The 19,147-nt window shown below is 40.8% G+C and overlaps 1 protein-coding gene across 1 annotated transcript in view; it reads left to right on the forward strand.

Moving 5' to 3' along the window:
- LOC134022079 (CUB and sushi domain-containing protein 1-like) overlaps positions 1 to 19,147 on the forward strand; it is a 522,528-nt gene that overhangs the window by 405,343 nt on the left and 98,038 nt on the right. The window contains exons 39-45 of the mRNA XM_062463297.1: positions 7,285 to 7,354; positions 7,461 to 7,577; positions 8,841 to 9,050; positions 9,983 to 10,171; positions 11,441 to 11,618; positions 12,156 to 12,301; positions 13,419 to 13,499. Of these exons, the coding sequence (XP_062319281.1) occupies positions 7,285 to 7,354; positions 7,461 to 7,577; positions 8,841 to 9,050; positions 9,983 to 10,171; positions 11,441 to 11,618; positions 12,156 to 12,301; positions 13,419 to 13,499 (991 nt within the window). The remainder of the gene's footprint in view (positions 1 to 7,284; positions 7,355 to 7,460; positions 7,578 to 8,840; positions 9,051 to 9,982; positions 10,172 to 11,440; positions 11,619 to 12,155; positions 12,302 to 13,418; positions 13,500 to 19,147) is intronic.

Here is a 19,147-nt window from a genome sequence, read left to right on the forward strand (position 1 = left end):
ATGCAACCAGGTTATTAGGGGCCATTGTGGCACCTGTTTTTGTTAGTTTTATTAGGGGCCAAGCAGTTAGTTAGTTAGTTTTATTATTATTATGCATAGTGATTGGTGAAAAGTTTTGAAATTTGGCACACTGATTTGGAACGGTCTCCTGACTATTTATCACCAAGTTTCATGTCGATCCATGAAGCACTATAGCGCCACCAAGGTGTCAAAGTTGGAGGTGTGTTTACGCCCATAACCTTTGAACCATGAGACCGTTTTTCTTAAGTGAGGTTTCATCGGATTCCTTAGACGCAGACGATTCGACTGAACCCTATGGCGTCATTGTCGTCCCAAAGGTTTTTCCGTGATTTGCATTTTAAGAAATGCCAACTTTTTCAAACTCCTCCTAGGCCGTTGCTCCAAAGAGCACGCCATAGCGGACGTGAGGCCTTGTCTGCGACGGTTTACCGTATGGAGACGAAACTTTGGAAATGTCATCGCGAGCATGTCATCTAATCATCTTCCTATCACAATCACCTTGATATGTCAAAATATGACTGAAATACAGCTGTTTATACTTGGGTCAAATCTGACAAAGCTCGCTACGGGAGAAACGGCTTCCTTTTTTTAATAAAGTGACCGAACACAGCATTTCCCAGCAGTGAGAATAGCTCACTGGGATAAGACATGCTCCTTTGAAACGCAAGGTCGTTGGATCGATTCCAGCCGCAGTCATCAAGCAAGTCTTGATACCGGATCATTTGTTTAGCGAAGCCAGGTACACCACAGTAGCTGTCTAGCAGTATAATCACAATGGTAACGGTAACGTTTCATTGTCAGGGGATTTATAGTCAAGAAGAAGTGGATTCATTGTGCTTTGTAGATATAACGCTGCTACATCTAGCCAGCGCATTTTGTCTCAAAATGACATATTTACCAAACAAAATTTACATTTATTCATTTAGTAGACGCTTTTATCCAAAGCGACTTCCAAGAGAGAGCTTTACAAAGTGCATAGGTCACTGATCATAACAACAAGATAGCCACAAAAACATTGCGAGTAGCCAAAACATGAAGCACACATTGTGAACAACCAAAGTAAGTGCCAAAGGGAAGAACCATAAGAGCATGTAGTTAAACAAGTTACAATTAAACAACATGAAACGCTATAAGTGCAAGTGTACCTGTGGAAAAAACAAGCAATAATAATAAAAACAATACAGTTAGGTCCATAAGTATTTGGACATTGACACCATTTTCATCATTTTGGCTCTGTATACCACCACAATGGATTTGAAATGAAACAATAAAGATGTGTTTTAAGTGCAGACTTTCAGCTTTAATTTCAGGGTATTTACATCCAAATCAGGTGAACGGTGTAGGAATTACAATACATTTTATATGTGGCCCCCCCCTTTTTAAGGGACCAAAAGTAATTGGACAATTGGCTGCTCAGCTGTTCCATGGCCAGGTGTATGTTATTCCCTCATGGGAGTTCGTAATTTCATTGGCAAGGAGCAGATAAAAGGTCTAGAGTTCATTTCAAGTATGGTATTTGTGTTTGGAATCTGTTGCTGTCAACTCTCAATATGAAGTCCAAAGAGCTGTCACCATCAGTGAAGCAAGCCATCGTTAGGCTGAAAAATCAAAACAAACCTATCAGAGAGATAGCAAAAACATTAGGTGTGGCTCAATCAACTGTTTGGTACATTCTTAAAAAGAAAGAACGCACTGGTGAGCTCAGCAACACCAAAAGACCCGGAAGACTACGGAAAACAACTGTGGTGGATGACAGAAGAATTCTTTCCCTGGTGAAGAAAAACCCCTTCACAACAGTTGGCCAGATCAAGAACACTCTCCAGGAGGTAGGCGTATCTGTGTCAAAGTCAAAAATTAAGAGAAGACTTCACCAGAGTAAATACAGAGGGTTCACCACAAGATGTAAACCATTGGTGAGTATCAAAAACAGGAAGACCAGATTAGAGTTTGCCAAAAAACATCTAAAAGACCCTGTACAGTTCTGGAACAACATCCTATGGACAGATGAGACCAAGATCAACTTGTACCTGAATGATGGGAAGAGAAGAGTATGGAGAAGGGAAGGAACTGCTCATGATCCAAAGCATACCACCTCATCAGTGAAGCATGGTGGAGGTAGTGTTATGGCGTGGGCATGTATGGCTGCCAATGGAACTGGTTCCCTTGTATTTATCGATGATGTGACTGCTGACAAAAGCAGTAGGATGAATTCTGAAGTGTTTCTGGCAATATTATCTGCTCAGATTCAGCCAAATGCTTCAGAACTCATAGGACGGCGCTTCACAGTGCAGATGGACAATGACCCGAAGCATACTGCGAAAGCAACCAAAGAGTTTTTTAAGGCAAAGAAGTGGAATGTTCTGCAATGGCCAAGTCAATCACCTGACCTAAATCCAATTGAGCATGCATTTCACTTGCTAAAGACAAAACTGAAGGGAAAATGCCCCAAGAACAAGCAGGAACTGAAGACAGTTGCAGTAGAGGCCTGGCAGAGCATCACCAGGGACGAAACCCAGCGTCTGGTGATGTCTATGGGTTCCAGACTTCAGGCTGTCATTGACTGCAAAGGATTTGCAACCAAGTATTAAAAGTGACAATTAGATTTATGATTATGTTAGTTTGTCCAATTACTTTTGGTCCCTTAAAAAGGGGGGGGCCACATTTCAAATGTGTTGTAATTCCTACACCGTTCACCTGATTTGGATGTAAATACCCTGAAATTAAAGCTGAAAGTCTGCACTTAAAGCACATCTTGATTGTTTCATTTCAAATCCATTGTGGTGGTATACAGAGCCCAAATGATGAAAATTGTGTCAATGTCCAAATATTTATGGACCTAAGTATGTATATGTATATCACAGCGAGTACAACATTTTTAAATCAGTTACCACTAACCACAAGAACCACTTATTGTTACAAAACTCGGTGTACGCCTTTTGCGCAACACCGTGAAGGTAATCGAAAGTTTTGGGGTAGCGCCACCGCGTTGCCGAAAAGTATAATGCGATTTTAAAAAAGCAAATGTTTTTTATTAAAAGTTTTGCTTTGCTTCTTTAGCTACTGAATTTCCATATTGAATGCTGCGTGGCCCCTTCATTGCTGCTTGCAGCTATATTTAGGGTTCCTCCGTCAGGAGGACCCTATTGTGTTTGTTGGTATTATTAGGTTCCTCCGGTAGGAGGGAACCTATTGTTATTGTTGGTATTCTTATTATTATTTTTCTTCTCCTTGCGCCCCAATATCTCAAAAAGTCCCTGGTCATAAATTTTCTAATTTGGCACATTGATACTACATCCAAGTGGGTACCCCCACACCAAATATGGGCCACATCGGACCATAGGGGGCGCCACAGGCCACGCCCAAATGTCCGATTTTCAAAGTGATGGCATTTCCACCCCATTGCTCCAATTCTTCTGAAACTTGGTGTGCATGCCTCATTTTTCATGAGGAACAAAAAAGCCTCAAGGACCCATAAGGTCCGCCATGACGGATTTTCCTGTACTGTGATAATCTGGGAAAACCTTCAAAATTCCTCTTCTCCTGAACCAAAGGTGAAATTGACTTGAAATTTGGTACAGATATGTATCATTGACATATTTAAAAACGTTACTTAAGGCAATTGAATCAAGTACAAAATGGCTGAAATGGGTGTATTTATGTAAATGTCCACATTGCCTCAATATGTTTGTGTCACTAAATCAAATGTATTTTTGAAGGATGGTTCAAACTTAATAGTCTTTAAGGTGAGATGCCCCTGAAGTACCATGCAAAGTTTCACTTTGATATGTCGAAATATGGCTGAATTACAGATGTTTGAACTTGTTTGATGTTTGAAATCTGACAATGCTCGCCATTCGAGAAACAGCTTTTTTTATTATCCAGTTTTGTGTAATCCATGTCTGGGAATGGCTCAATTGGCTGGTAAGCAAATGGTTGTAGGTTCAAAACCAGTCAGAAGCATAGTTTTTAATTTTTTATTCTGGCAAAACGGTTTCTAGTCTTCCGATCAATCCTCCGGTTGTAAAAACATAGCAATGCGTGTTTATTTGAGCCCATCACAACACTCTGATCATCTGTTTAGCGAGACTGTGTAAACCACTGCAAAACAAGCCAGGTTCACCACAGTAGCTAGCTACTTGTAGTCTACGCATGGTAGAGATAACTCTAATGGTTTTCTCTAATGAAGTCAATTGATTGTTCAGGTGGATCCCTTGCCTGTTGCACAAATTCATTTCAGTAACCTAAGCCAGGACACATTCCCACTGATGCTAGGCATGATTTAAAATTCCCTTCCATGACAAGTTATGGCACTCCAAACAACCTGTTAAAAAAAACGATGAGAAAGTTATTCTTTACAGCAGCAACCCAGTCATCCCGTTTTCATAGGAAATGTACAAGCAGTTTCAACTTAGGCTGAATCTAACAACACTTACCACAGGAGAAACAGCTTAATTTTTTATACAGTAACTGAACATGACAATATTCAACACTGAGAATAGCTCAATGGGCTGGCATGGTGACCTGTAAAGTATAAGGTAGTTGGTTGGAATCCAGCCATTATCTTTTGGCCTGTCATAATTTTGATTATCTGTTTAGTTAAACAGGATGACATCATTCTGAAATACGATGCACAATTTCATGCAATTTCACCTTGAAATGTCAAACGTTTCTTAACCTTTGTCCAAAAGCTGACCAAAGCTAATACTCTGCCCTTTCTATTCATACAATCTCAACAGTTGGTGTGTAGCAGAGAGGGTAGAGAGACTGACTTGTAACCTTATGCTCATGAGTTCAAATCCCTATTCAGCCTGTTGTTGGCCAAACATGAAGTAGTTTTGCTCCCTTGTTGTCCAACTCTCGATCTTCTGCAGTGTACATGTTTATAATATTTTGCCATTTTGCGGAGGAACCCGCATCGCTGCTTGCAGCTATATTTGTTGGTATTCTTATTAGGTTCCTCCGGTAGGAGGGAACCTATTGTTATTGTTGGTATTCTTATTATTATTATTATTTTTCTCCTTGCGCCCCAATATCTCAAAAAGTCCCTGGTCATAAATTTTCTAATTTGGCACATTGATACTACATCCAAGTGGGTACCCCCACACCAAATATGGGCCACATCGGACCATAGGGGGCGCCACAGGCCACGCCCAAAAGTCCGATTTTCAAAGTGATGGCATTTCCACCCCATTGCTCCAATTCTTCTGAAACTTGGTGTGCATGCCTCATTTTTCATGAGGAACAAAAAAGCCTCAAGGACCCATAAGGTCCGCCATGATGGATTTTCCTGTACTGTGATAATTTGGGAAAACCTTCAAAATTCCTCTTCTCTTGAACCAAAGGTGAAATTGACTTGAAATTTGGTACAGATATGTATCATTGACGTATTTAAAAACGTTACTTAAGGCAATTGAATCAAGTACAAAATGGCTGAAATGGGTGTATTTATGTAAATGTCCACATTGCCTCAATATGTTTGTGTCACTAAATCAAATGTATTTTTGAAGGATGGTTCAAACCTAATAGGCTTTAAGGTGACATACCCCTGAAGTATCATGCAAAGTTTCACCTTGATATGTCAAAATATGACTGAATTACAGCTGTTTGAACTTGGACCAAATCTGACAATGCTTGCCATTGGAGAAACTGCTTTTTTTAATTATCCAGTTACTGAACTTTGTGTCATCCATGTCTGGGAATGGCTCAATTGGCTGAGGAGCTCAATTGGCTGGCTAAATTGGCTTACATTTGAATACCTGTTTTGTTAAACAGGATGACATCGTTCTGAAGTACCATGCGCAATTTTACCTTGATATGTCAAAAGATCATTGAATTGCAGCTGTTTAAATTTTGGCTGAATCGAACAATGTGTGCTACAGGAGAAACGGCTTCTTTGTTATATACAGTAACTGACCACATGTTCTCAGCCTTGACGGTAGCTCAGTGGATTGAAACGGTGTCCTGCAAAGTGCAAGGTCACAGGTTTGAATCCAGCCACTGCCTTTGGGAATGTCATAATTTTGATTATCTGTTTAGTTAAACAGGATGACATCATTCTGAAATACCCTGCGAAACTGCAATTTTACCTTGACATGTCAACCGTTTCTTAACCTTTGTCCCAAAGCTGACCAAAGCTAATACTCATATCACGCAGTCGGAGCACAGATAGATAATCAGCGTCAGCACCCTTGTGTACCCAGCATGCAGTGCGGCATATCAAAAAACACAAAGACTTGTGGAAAATAGTTGGTTACAACAGCCGTGCAAGGGATTTCAATTGTTGTGTTCGTTCAGTTAGATGTTTGTAATGTTATTGTTTGTTAGTTAATATAATCTTGTTGGTCACCCTGATTGTGCATGTCGTGTAGTTTAATGGGACCAGAGAGTCGGCTGATGTACTGTCACAGGCTATTCTCGCAAGGAGCTGAATATGAGTGCTGCCCTAGCCCAGTTGCCCACATGACTATTGTTTATTGTGCATTGACTAAGAGTCTGGAAGGAGATCAACTCAAGAAGAGTTTCAGTATCCTATAAAAAGTTAATAATCAGCCCTTACTAATCATAAAATCTCAGCAGTTGGTGTGTAGCAGAGAGGCTAGAGAGACTGACTAGTAACCTTATGCTCATGAGTTCAAATCCCCGTTCAGCCTATTATTGTTGGCCAAACATGAAGTAGTTTTGCTCTCTTGTTGTCCAAGTCTCGATCTTCTACAGTGTACATGTTTATAATATTTTGCCATTTTGCGGAGGAACCCGCATCGCTGCTTGCAGCTATATTTGTACTTGTTTTTTGTTTTTCTCTCAAAGAAAGTTTGTTTTTCAATTTAATTGTTCACGTCACATTAAAGGTGGAAAAAGTTCTGACATTATTCATTTGTCTAATTTTTCACAAAAAAAATTGCATTTTAACAGGGTTGTGTAGACTTTTTATATCCACTGTATATGTGTGCTGTTGTGAGCTGATATTCTCAGTGCCGGGATGATAAAGCCCTCTTTAAGTCAGGAACTCCTCATGCTTGGTCAAAGGGATGAATTTTATGGGTAATGTTTTTTTGTCGAGTGCTGCGTTGGCTATTAAGTCTATTTGCATGGGAAACCTGGCACCCACAGCAAACACAAGAGTAACAGTTTGCTATTGAATTCCTTGCATGCTCTATGCCCAGTTGTCTCTCTTCTAGCATTTAACGTGTCTTTCTGATGTCACTTATTAATTGAACCCTCCCTCCAAAGTAATTTTATGCATCTACTTTCACGTGTTACCAGGGCCATTCCCACATATCTTGTATGCCGGGTACAGTTCGCCGTTGGAACTACCCTCCTCCTCTTTGCATTGGTAAGAATCCCTGAACACCTTTATGACCAGTTAGAACCTCTCACAAGGTGTTTAATTTAACTGTCAGTTTGATCACACTGTGTTCTGTTTGTGTTGTCTTTCTCAGCAAAGTGTGGGGGGACCCTTCATGATATGACCAATGTGATATTAAGCCCCGGTTTCCCTGGTAACTATCCTGGTAATCTAGACTGTACATGGAGGATTATTCTACCTGTGGGATATGGTGAGCTTGTGTTTACCTATGTTTTACCCAGGTCAATCAGTAAAATAATCTAGGTATACTAAAACCAGGTTTTACATAGTCTGTAGTTTATAGCTACAGTGTGTTCATATATTGTATATTGTTCAGGATGTTCAAAATAGAAAAGACATTTCATAACTTTTCATCTATTAGCATTTAGAGTACACAACCTCAACCTTTCAGTAACTTTTTAAATTCAAGTTAGCAGGGCTTCATTGGTTTCAGTCTGTTCAATTAAGACAGGGGCGCTTTCATTCTTATCAGAATCATACTTTTGATAACAGCATTGTGATTTACCTCTTCGGAGATGGGACTATGGATAAGTTCTAAACTCATGCACACATGCACCTATGAATTCTGTACACAGCTTTTGTCCATTACAAAGTTGCTTTATTTGTTGCTTCTTTCAGAAACCTTTGCAGTCGGTCCCAATTTTTTAAGCAATTCACCTCAAAGCTGTTTGTGCTGGCTACTTATTTGTGGTGTTTCATAGTTGAGATGGGGACAGAACAAAACTAGTCAAAGGGAACAAAGCAGAACAAAGTCAGATGTTAACAAGGTAATTGTGAGTGATTTAAAAATCTATTCAGGCTCGTCTCCTTGCACAAAGGCCTTCTACGCCCAACATTAAAGAAATATAGTAACACATGGAGATATTCAAAGGCAATTTTCTGGTTTATCAACCACCCCCGCTACAAGTAGGAATAAGGATGATCATTTTGTGCTGCATGCTCCAAACTGGCATTAGCTAGCACTGTTAACACTCTCCAACATTATAAATAAGACACACAAATGGCTTGCAGCACTGATTACAGCTTTCAGGGCAGGCAGAGTGGGGAAGAAATCTTTGTGAGAGAGAGGTACACAGCAGCATAACAACAAGATAATCCCTCATAGAATTGTCCTAAGCTTCAGCAAGTGTCAGACACGTCTCTTCTCAAAGATGCTATACTGCTAGTTTCAGAACACAGCACTTTAAAAGCAATAAATACTGCAGCTATTCATGATATTTCCCCACAAATTAGGACAATGTGTTACTCTGGATAGATAAGAATCAATAAAAGGACAGTCAACATAAAAACACGCTTTAAATGTTGTTAATACATACATACATACATACATAAATACTTCCATGACAAGTTACCATCAAAGCCAATACTTTGTACAATACTGCAGGACAGTATTGTACAACACCTGCACTGAGGCAACTGATCTTCACTGATCTTCTGTGTGTTTCTATCTCAGGTGCTCATATCCAGTTCCTGAACTTCTCGTCGGAAGACAACCACGACTTCCTGGAGGTACGAAATGGGCCGCAGCACAGCAGCTCCTTAATTGGTCAGTACAGCGGCAACCAGCTCCCGCCCAGCCTGCTTAGCACCACGCATGAGACGGTGATTCACTTCTACAGCGACCACTCAGAGAACAGACCTGGAATTAAACTGATCTATCAGGGTGAGTGACATGTCCACTTCCAGCTATAACAATAAAAAACGTTTTTAGACCTCTGTCCATCATCTATCCATCCTGGAGTAAGATGCTGGAAAATGTCAAGAAACAAATCTCAGCTATCTTAAGTGTTTTCTCCTTAAAATGTTTTGCCCCTCCAACAATACATAAAATATATTTTCTCAGCTACTGTACTGAAAGTAAAAAAAGGAATGGAATGCCCCTTCACATTTCAGTGCACATCTAAGGTATACCCACGTCATGGATTTCAAAACTGTAATATATATATCTGCCGGTTGAGCTGAAGTGAGGAAGTGATCAGCTGTCGAGAAGTCTCAAGACTTAAATGTATAGTAAAGTTTTGTGCTCTGGGAATTATTGAGAGCGAGTATGTAGAGGCCTTCCTCTCGCTTGCAGACACAAGTCCAGGGTAATTCCAACAGGAGGCATTCAGATGCAAAGAAACCACAAAGAAAAAAACTGAGTAGCATGTCAGGACATTTACATCAAGAGAGTGTTAGATTCACTCCCCTCCATTCACACAAGCCATGTGTTCTCAGAAAACACAACACATGCATGGACAAACTTAAAGTCACAGCATTCGCTTGACTGGAAAGGCTTAGAAAACACATGACAGAATACACAATAACACACATGGATGATTGCGGTGGCTCAGAAAACATACATGCATACATGGCAACAGGGACACACACACATAAGCATAGTGTTGTACAAGAAATTTGCTACATACTTCCTCCAGATCTCCTGGGATCCCAATACAGACATGACTCGGCCCAGCCTACATATCTCAGGGCTTGGAGAGCAACTCAGGACAGGTTCAGGTCTCCAAACGGTTCTGCACTATATATTCTGCAACTCCTCAGTGACTTTCAATATTTGACCTCTTGTTCTCACTGTTTGTTTTCATGTTTGTTTAGCCTATGAGCTCCAGAACTGCCAGGATCCATCTCCGTTCCTGAACGGTTACATTATCAACAGCGACCACACTGCTGGCCAATCCATAGCATTTGAATGCTTCCCTGGCTATGTTCTGATTGGCCACTCTGTGTTGACTTGCCAACATGGAACCAATAGGAAGTGGAACCACCCGTTTCCACGTTGTGAGGGTGAGACTTGTGGATGAATCATCTACATTGTTTAGCCACAGACTATAGTAGTGTCTCTGGAGACCCTGTATCACTTCATAATTGGCTTTGGTTGGTTGCTTATTTCTTGCCACAGACTAGTATTGTAGCATGTTACCAGTGGCGCCTTAATGCATGGGCTTACCTGGGCTGAAGCCCAGGGCCTCGACCAATCAGGGGCCTCTTAATAATAATACAAAATAATAATGATGATAAACGTCCGTATTCGCGGTGCCATTACTCTGCTCTACAGTGGCATCTGGTGGTGTATGTGGAGGGAGGGGAGCCCCCCCCCCCCTCTCCCCCTTATCTAAACAAAATGTAACAAAATGTAACAAAAACTAGAGAGGGTACAATTTGTAGGGTGTGCTTGCTTGCGTCGGTTGCAGATGGGTCCATTTAATATGAAACAAGCTGAACCCCCTTTGAGACAAGCTATTCTAACAACGTTGTCACCGGCAGTATTTTTCAGATGGAATCGCGATTCAAACGGTACCATCTGCTAACTGAAAATATGCCCTCAAACGCGACTTTTTGGTCTCAGTCTAGAGCCCTGCGTGGAGAAGCTGAATTATGCTACAGTACGAGCAAGCTACCCTAGCTGCTGTTGCTAGACAAACTTCACTGAGGGGATTGTTTGAATGCGCCAGAAATTAAAAACGTTTCTTTTGACATAAAGTTTAGGCTGTGGCATTGAATACAGGGACGCACCACACAAGCTTGAGTTTAAATACATAATTTATTGTGACATTACTTACTGTACATGCAATTCTTGAATTTCTTAAATGTATAATGCTGCTAGTACACCACGGCACGATACGATACTTGCTGTGCAACAGCAATGCACGTTGTATCCATGCGTCGTTGCTAACGTGTGCTGACGTTGTGACATAGGCTAGCACTGAGTTCCCTTCGTTGACACAAGGCACTTTTTTGAATTTCAGCCTAAACCGTGCAACGGAATGTAAATAACAATACAAGCAACTCGTGCGATTAGCGTGTGGAGGGCCTCAAAAAATGAAAAAAAAGTCAATAGCCCAGGGGCCTCAAGTGCTATTAAGACGCCCTTGCATGTTACTCCTAGATCACTCAGCATTAGTGCATTTAGTGCCTTCGTAAATCTAGAATAAAAACATCTTAACACTTCTGAATATTGATAGTCCACATTACCCATAAATAAAACTCTTAAGGGTTAGCATTCAACATGTACTCATGTTGACTATCTCCTTGGGCTTCCCTGTCTGGCCACAGCTCCTTGTGGCTACAACATCACAGCTGAGAATGGGACCATCTATTCTCCTGACTACCCAAACGAGTATCCCAACTCCCAGGACTGCTCCTGGCTCATCACTGTACCCCATGGACATGGTGTCTACATCAACTTCACACTGCTGCAGACTGAGCCTGTTACCGACTACATCGCCGTCTGGTAGGAAGGATGACACACATATACGTGCACATACACACCGAAAACCTGCCGATCACCACATCACCCCATTCTGTATCCAACATAGTACTGAGGATGCTGTTGAATGTGACTGTAGTCTCAAAGAACGTCATGGTGTAATATGCAGCTCTTTCTTCTGGATTAAAAAGATGTATTTCAGAGAAAAAAACACACTGTGTGCTCGAGCTGGTCCCTGTGTGACTCCTGTAGGTTATTAATCTTCAGAGAGCATTAACAGAGGCCAGTGCACTGGACACTCATAATTTTCTGCTGTTTTCATTTCTTGCAGTCCTTTAATGGAATGTTTTTTGATGAGTCAGCACAAAATACACGATAGATTTGGAAGCAAATCAATTGAAGCCAAGCGTGGTGAAAAGCAGGGAATTACTGCAGAATTGGATGTTATAAATGTAATGCATTTCAAATGTGCTGGTATGTGTGGTTGTGTGTGAGTATGGTTGTGTCTTTTGTGTGTGTGTGACTGCGTATGTGTGTATACGCAATTGTGCGTGTCTCTAGGGACGGTCCAGATCCGAGCAGCCCACAACTGGGTGTCTTTAGTGGGAACACGGCCCTGGAGTCTGCCTACAGTTTGTACCACCAGGTACTCATCAGGTTCCACAGTGACTTCTCAACCAGCGGGTTCTTCATCCTAAACTTCCACGGTCAGTTTTTCTCTGATATGTCTAAGATCGCTACACGATCGCCCCTTTTCTGTTGTTCATAACCCATGAGGGAGACCCATAAAACCTATGAAATGATGAGACCCATAAAACACCTTTTCAATGTAAGGCCTTGTGAATGGTGTTGCTTACTTAACCTTAAATAAAACCTCTCTTAGTCCTTGGCCAGACTCTGTGTAAATAGGGAAAACCGCCTCGCTCTTATCCACTCCAATAGTCCGGATATTGAATGCCATAGATTGCTCCTGGACTTATGGTCATCATTTATACCCCTCTCGTGGTTCATTGCGTTAATAATATATCCGTCCCACCAAAATAGTATTTTCAGGGAAAACAAAGTATTAGTTAGCTAACTGGTTGGTAGCTAGTACTGCAGCTGGCTAACATAGCTGGTACATCCTGTGCTTTGGAGAACTGGATTATCTGCTACAGAAGAGCACAACCTAGCAGGCGTACAGTAATGTACAATTTTCCTCACCTGGAGAAGCCGGCTGTGCTCCGTTTTGCCCCTAGATTCAGACCTGACCCCTGGACTGGTAAGTAAGTTGTACAGCTGCGCTAACTAGACTACCGCTGAGTGGGAATTATAGGAGCTAATCAAGTTGAAGGGCGTAAAAAAATACAGGTTGTTGATATCACAGCCTGGAAACATAGCTAGCTAACGTTACATGTTAACCCTGGCCTTGTTTCTGCAGCTGTCTTGCAGTTTTAGGTTCGTAACTTCTCCCATAAGTTAACAAGCTACTAAACGGATGTTCTACTAGGTAGTTAATTGCGTACGGGTTTGTACGTCAGTGATGTTTGTGACTGTGGCTAGCTAGTTAGCCACCTTTAGCTTTATTTTTCTCCAGAAAAACTTAAATGATGCCTAAACTGGACAATGGTACCTTCCAGCCGATACAAGCAACACAATTGTGACCAAGACGAACATTTTTACACCAACATTGTCTATGTAGTTCAAACATTCAATTTTTTCCCCACAAGTTTTAAGGATGGGGAAATAAATAATATAGGTTGTGCAAGACCCAATGAGCAGAATGACTAGAGAAAAAGTACTGAAGAGTAAAACGTTTGTAACACCTTTTGATTCCTCCCCCAGCCTACCGTCTGAAGAAGTGCCCCCCTCCCCCGGTCGTGGAACAGTCTGAGATGATGTACGAGGATGACGACTATGAGATAGGTGGGTGTTCTATGAGATGGAAGTGATCTGGTCATGAGTAATCAGTACAGTGCAGCTGTACAGTGATGAACTGGGCTATTTTGTTGCGCAACAGTGGCTCAACTAATTACTTAGACTAGTGAAGTGCCCATGCCGGTGATGCAGCCAGTGGTTGAGATATTGGTTAGTTGATTCGGTGACACACACACACACACACACACAGATAGAAGTACAGTGCCCGTCGTGGCTTTCGCTAGTGCTGTACAATTTTCAGAAAAACACCTCAATTTGTCAACTCAGTTTGTATAAGGTCATTAGGAGTTCTGAATTATAGTTTTCAATTGACACAATTACCAAAAGTGTAACCTCATTCTCTAAACCAGGGCTCTTCAATTAGTTTGGAGCTGGGGCCGGTTCTTGAAACTGAGGCAAAGTCAGGGGCCGGAGGATATGAGTAATCACGGTAACAAATAAAGAAATTACAACAACATACTGAAGGAGTCAATATATTATATTTTGTAAGTGCATATAACAACATATGCCCAAGAGGCCGCATAGGCCCAAGGATTCAAAAATCTTATATTAACAGACAATTGGAGAAAATGCAATTAACTAACAAACATGGAAGACTAAGGGCGGTGGGGGTCATTTTAGGGCCCTACCAACTATACATGACTTTAAATAGAACAAAATGATACATACACAAGCTACTATATGTATTTAGAGATCACGATTCTGAACAAACAACTAAACAAAATAACATTATTTATGTGAATTGCTGAAGTCTATTTAAAATGTTTAATTAATCTGAATTATAAAAAAAAACGGTTTGAATGCATGATTCAACTACTCAAATACTTCACTTGTTTCATTGATGAATCAGCATTTTTGAACGAATCTCCTGAATTAACGATTCAATGACTAAATGTTCCCCAATGACAAAACATTTTTTTAAGTTATTAGGCGCGTTCGACATGGACTGACTTCATGCAGCACCCTTGAATCTGAGAATGCCATTGGCTGCTTCAAGTCAGCCGGGCTGCAGGCGGCTGCAGACGACGCCGGCGCTGCATGAAGTCGAACGCATCTAAAATACCATGGTCTGGGTGAATACTCGATTCTGATTGGCTGCAGCCAATCAGCCAAGTAGTTCCAGCAAAATTGTTCACCGTTCTAAATTATTGAGCTGGCTACGTTGTATGAGCAAAGAACATCTTTCCTTGGTATGAGCCTGTACAAAGTGTCTGAAATAAGTAACAATAACATCAGGGACGCAGTCACGCAGTCAAAACCTCTGTTTACAATTTTGAGAAACTTTACCAAGCTAACATGTAATTACAACAATGAGTGACTTCAATATTTCTTTTAACCTATTTGGAAAATGTTCCTTTTCTGAATTTACTGTGTCAGTCAGTGTCACGTAACCGCTCATCTCACATCCCATTCGATTCACCTCGCTAGTCAACCTAGCTCTACTTCAGACATGCTGCGGCCAACACATAAAAATCTTGATTTGATTTGGGGACAATGACATGGCTAGATTGCTGGCTAGTCTTGTTGTTAAACATACTGTCAAATTATAATTACTGTTTGGAGAATGTCAACTTTGATGCGATCATCTCACATCCATTTGCTATTCAACCCGCTACACATGCTGCGGCCGTACTGTAGCCTAGTACTAGTATATGGCCGATCCCTTGTTCGTGAAAACCTTGATATTGATTTGGGGACAATGACATGGCTTGTTAGCTAGCTAGTCTTCTTGTCAAACATATTGTCAAATTATATTTACGGTCAACCGTACACAATGTTCTTGTCTATGAATCTTGCTAGCATAACTTAGCTTTCTGGCTAATAGCTCAGTCCTCCGCTGCACGTAAACGGGCGGGGCCCCCTACAGGACGGGGCCCATGGGCTGAAGCCCAGTCAAGCCCAATGGTAAGTCCGGCCCTGGTGACGAGTGAATTTTTTTTTTGTCATAGTCACGAACTGAATGAGGTTACTGGACCACACTCCGGGGGCCAGTCCAAAGCTGTTTGGGGGCCGGATTCGGCCCGCCTATTGAAGAGCCCTGCTCTAAACTGTGCCTCAAAACCTCACCATTAACACAATTGATTACAACACTATGTCTAGTTGCTAGTTCTAACTATTTAAGTCTATTTAGGGTCAGATGGCTGAGCGGTTAGGGAGTCGGGCTAATAATCAGAAGGTTGATGGTTTGATTCCCGGCCATGCTAAATGAAGTTGTGTCCTTGGGCAAGGCACTTCACCCTACTTGCCTCGGGGGGAATGTCCCTGTACTTACTGTAAGTCGTTTTGGATAAGAGCGTCTGCTAAATGACTAAATGTAAATGTAAAAGGGTACATTAGTCGATCGCTGATTTACCTGGTCCTGACTAAGCACAAGGAGAATATTTTCTTGTAAAAACATTATACACAACAACTGAGTACCGTAGCCAGTTTTGCACATGGTTGCACACATACAAGAAGGTTGTTGAGTTAATGAATACATTAAATTCTGATAACCACAAAACGGTTATGCAACTTTGTCAGTAACACAACAACAATGGCGTTAACAATAACAGTGATAGTAGTAACAATACAAAGACAAATAATAATAATCCAACGTAACATTGTATAATATAATACATTTAACCTTTAGTTTAGTGAGTTCCAAATATTTCCGACGGTCCCCACAGCACAAGTTATTTTTATCGAAATGGTAGCTAGCTAACTTAGATAGCTGCCTAAGTTACCTAGCATTAAACTCATAGCAATGCTACTACCATGCTAGTGTTACTTGCTAGCCTTCTAATTAGTACATTTTGAAAACATACTAAAGCGTTTGTAGCATAGTTTTTGTCTATCGGAAAATATTCTATTGGAATGTTCAAATCACATATTTGTGATGTTACGCTGTGGGACCCACATTCGAACAATCACATATTTGTGACACTACTCATTAACAGGTTAATCATCATCACCACCACCATCACGTTGTGTGTGTGTTTTAATAGGCCACCATACAGCGCTTGTACATTTGCAATGTGCAGGCAGTTTTGACATCAGTGAACACATTCATTTATGTAATAAAATTAACTGATCTATACTGAAATTATATCCACTTTAAGTTCAAGTTCAAGTCTTTTATTGTCAGGTACACAGAACAACACAAGGTCAGACTGGGCACTGAAATTCTTAAGACAAGACAACGCAAGCACCTGGCATGACATAACAAATAAGTACACAGAACATAATTTACATCTATGCTAAATAAGTAAAACTTCCTAAATATACAGATACCAATAAATAATACACTATACTAACCCTAAATACTAAAACTTCCTAAATATACAGATAACAATAAATAATACACTATAATAACCCTAAATACACATAAAACCTATTACAACCCTATAACCTATTCTAACCTAGGTGGAGTACAGTGAGTGCAATAGTGCAAAATTACAGATAGTGCAACCAGCAGCTGAAAGTGACAGTGTGTAAGTAACTATTAAGAGGTCAAGCAATGACTGTCAATGACCATACAGGAGCCTGATGGCGAAGTACAGTAGTGCAATGTTACTGATCGTGCAACCAGTAGCTGAAAGTGACAGTGTTTAAAGTGACTAGTGTGAAGTGAATCAATGTCCATATCAATGTCCATTCAGATGCCTGATGGCCCTTGGGTAGAAACTGTTGTCCAGTCTGCGTGTGCGCGACCGAATGCTGCGGTAACGCCTGCCAGAAGGCAACAGGGTAAAGAGACTGAAGGATGGGTGGTAACAGTCTCTTAGAATCCTGCCAGCTTTCCTTTATATTGTCGTTCTGTTAGCTGGCCAGCCTCTTTGAAAGCAGCTGAACATCGGTTGTAAAAGCAAATTTGCTTCTAAATAACGAAACTGAATTTCCTTTTAGTCCTTACTACGTTTAGTTTCATTTCATTGCGAATGCATTTGTTAATTGCATTAGTTCAATTGCGTCACTGCACTCTGTTGGATTATAAAAAGGACACCTGCAAAATATTAACTTTGCAGAGTTCCCGGTTCTCGAGGACCAATCAGAGTGAAGGAGCTGGGACACGAAGAGAGCAAGCCAAACTGGCGGTGATTTCTTTTTGTCATTATTTTTCATTATTTTATATTGAAATGGTTATCCAAACAATGTCAATCATGGCACTGCACTACATTGGGTTATAAAGAGGACATATGCAGAATATGAACTTTGCAGACTGCCCAGTTCTTGAGCTGATCGTGGGTAACTAAACCCATTCTAATTTGTACGCACACACACACGCACAGATTCCTGGTATTATTAGAGAGATTAATTCCCATCTAGTATATATTTATAACAATCTGATTTTTGTAAATTCATCAGAATTTTCATATGAAACAGTATATGCTTCTTAACACTAGAAGCGCCAAGCCATCCCCTACTTATTGCGCCATTAGGGGTCAAATTGACCTTTGAGTCTACAGACAGGGATGTGTTTACTAACATGTAATGATCGCTATATTGGGCTTGTTGCATGGAGCAAAGGCACGGTCGGAAAATAAACATGCCTTTGTCAATCTGTAATTTACTTACGTGTTTTTAGTCAGTGATTATTTCATTCGAGCGTTTGTTGTCCAGTCTCTCAATCATTCAGCAAAATGTGATTTTTTGGCTAAAGGATGTCAAACACGTTGCGGGTTAGGCTAGCCTGCAGTTGGTCTTTAGTAGCCCGACATTATCCTGACAAGATTGCGATGTTGTCCCCGGTCAAAAGTATAAACAAACACAGGGACATCATAAACATTCAATGGTCTAATTAGATCTAGTTATACTTGCAAAACATGTAATGTTCTTCATGTATTGTATTGAGCAATGTAATTTGTTTGGAAACTCTAGGCTATAGGCTTACTTGATGTTAGCTTGTTGATGCTTAGCCTATTCAATTTGACAACTTTCGGAATGAGAAGACATAACGTCCAAAATATATACTGGTTGAGAATGTATATTTTGGTTTCATGTTGGCTATTACTGGGACTCATTGGGACATTGGGACTCCGGTTTCAAGTGTATATTTACATTTACATTTAGTCATTTAGCAGACACTCTTATCCAGAGCTACTTGCAGTAAGTACAGGGACAGGAATCGAACTGGCAACCTTCTGATTACTAGCCCGATTCCCTAACCACTCAGCCACCTGACTTCCTGGCGGGTGTTGTAACATAAAGCACCATCTAGTACTCTAGAGTGGAACCGGAGAATCCTGGAGACACCAGCACTTCTCAGCTGATGGCCCTGAACTCCCAAGAACATCCTTCAACACACCATTTTATTGTGCACAGTTCTCAAAAATCATTGGTCCCATCCACAATCACAATACAGACATGCAGCTGTCATTGGCCCACTCCTTAAAAGAATAACATCATTCAGTGCAATCAGAGTTGAAACAATAGTCCTTCAGATCAACTGTCCCAAAGCTCCTTCCCTCCAGGTAATAAAACACCCAAACTGGAAGTCTCTCCAAGTCAGGCAGTCATAAAACTCCAGGAGGCATCTACCCCAAATGGTCAGATATCCCTTTTGGATGGGTCAGCTAGCTCAAAAGTAATTAAACCAATCTACCACAAACAAACCCCCAACATCTTCGAGTCATCAGCAACACCTTACAATCCTTTGA

Source organism: Osmerus eperlanus, chromosome 6, assembly GCF_963692335.1.
Source record: "Osmerus eperlanus chromosome 6, fOsmEpe2.1, whole genome shotgun sequence".
NCBI lineage: Eukaryota > Metazoa > Chordata > Actinopteri > Osmeriformes > Osmeridae > Osmerus > Osmerus eperlanus.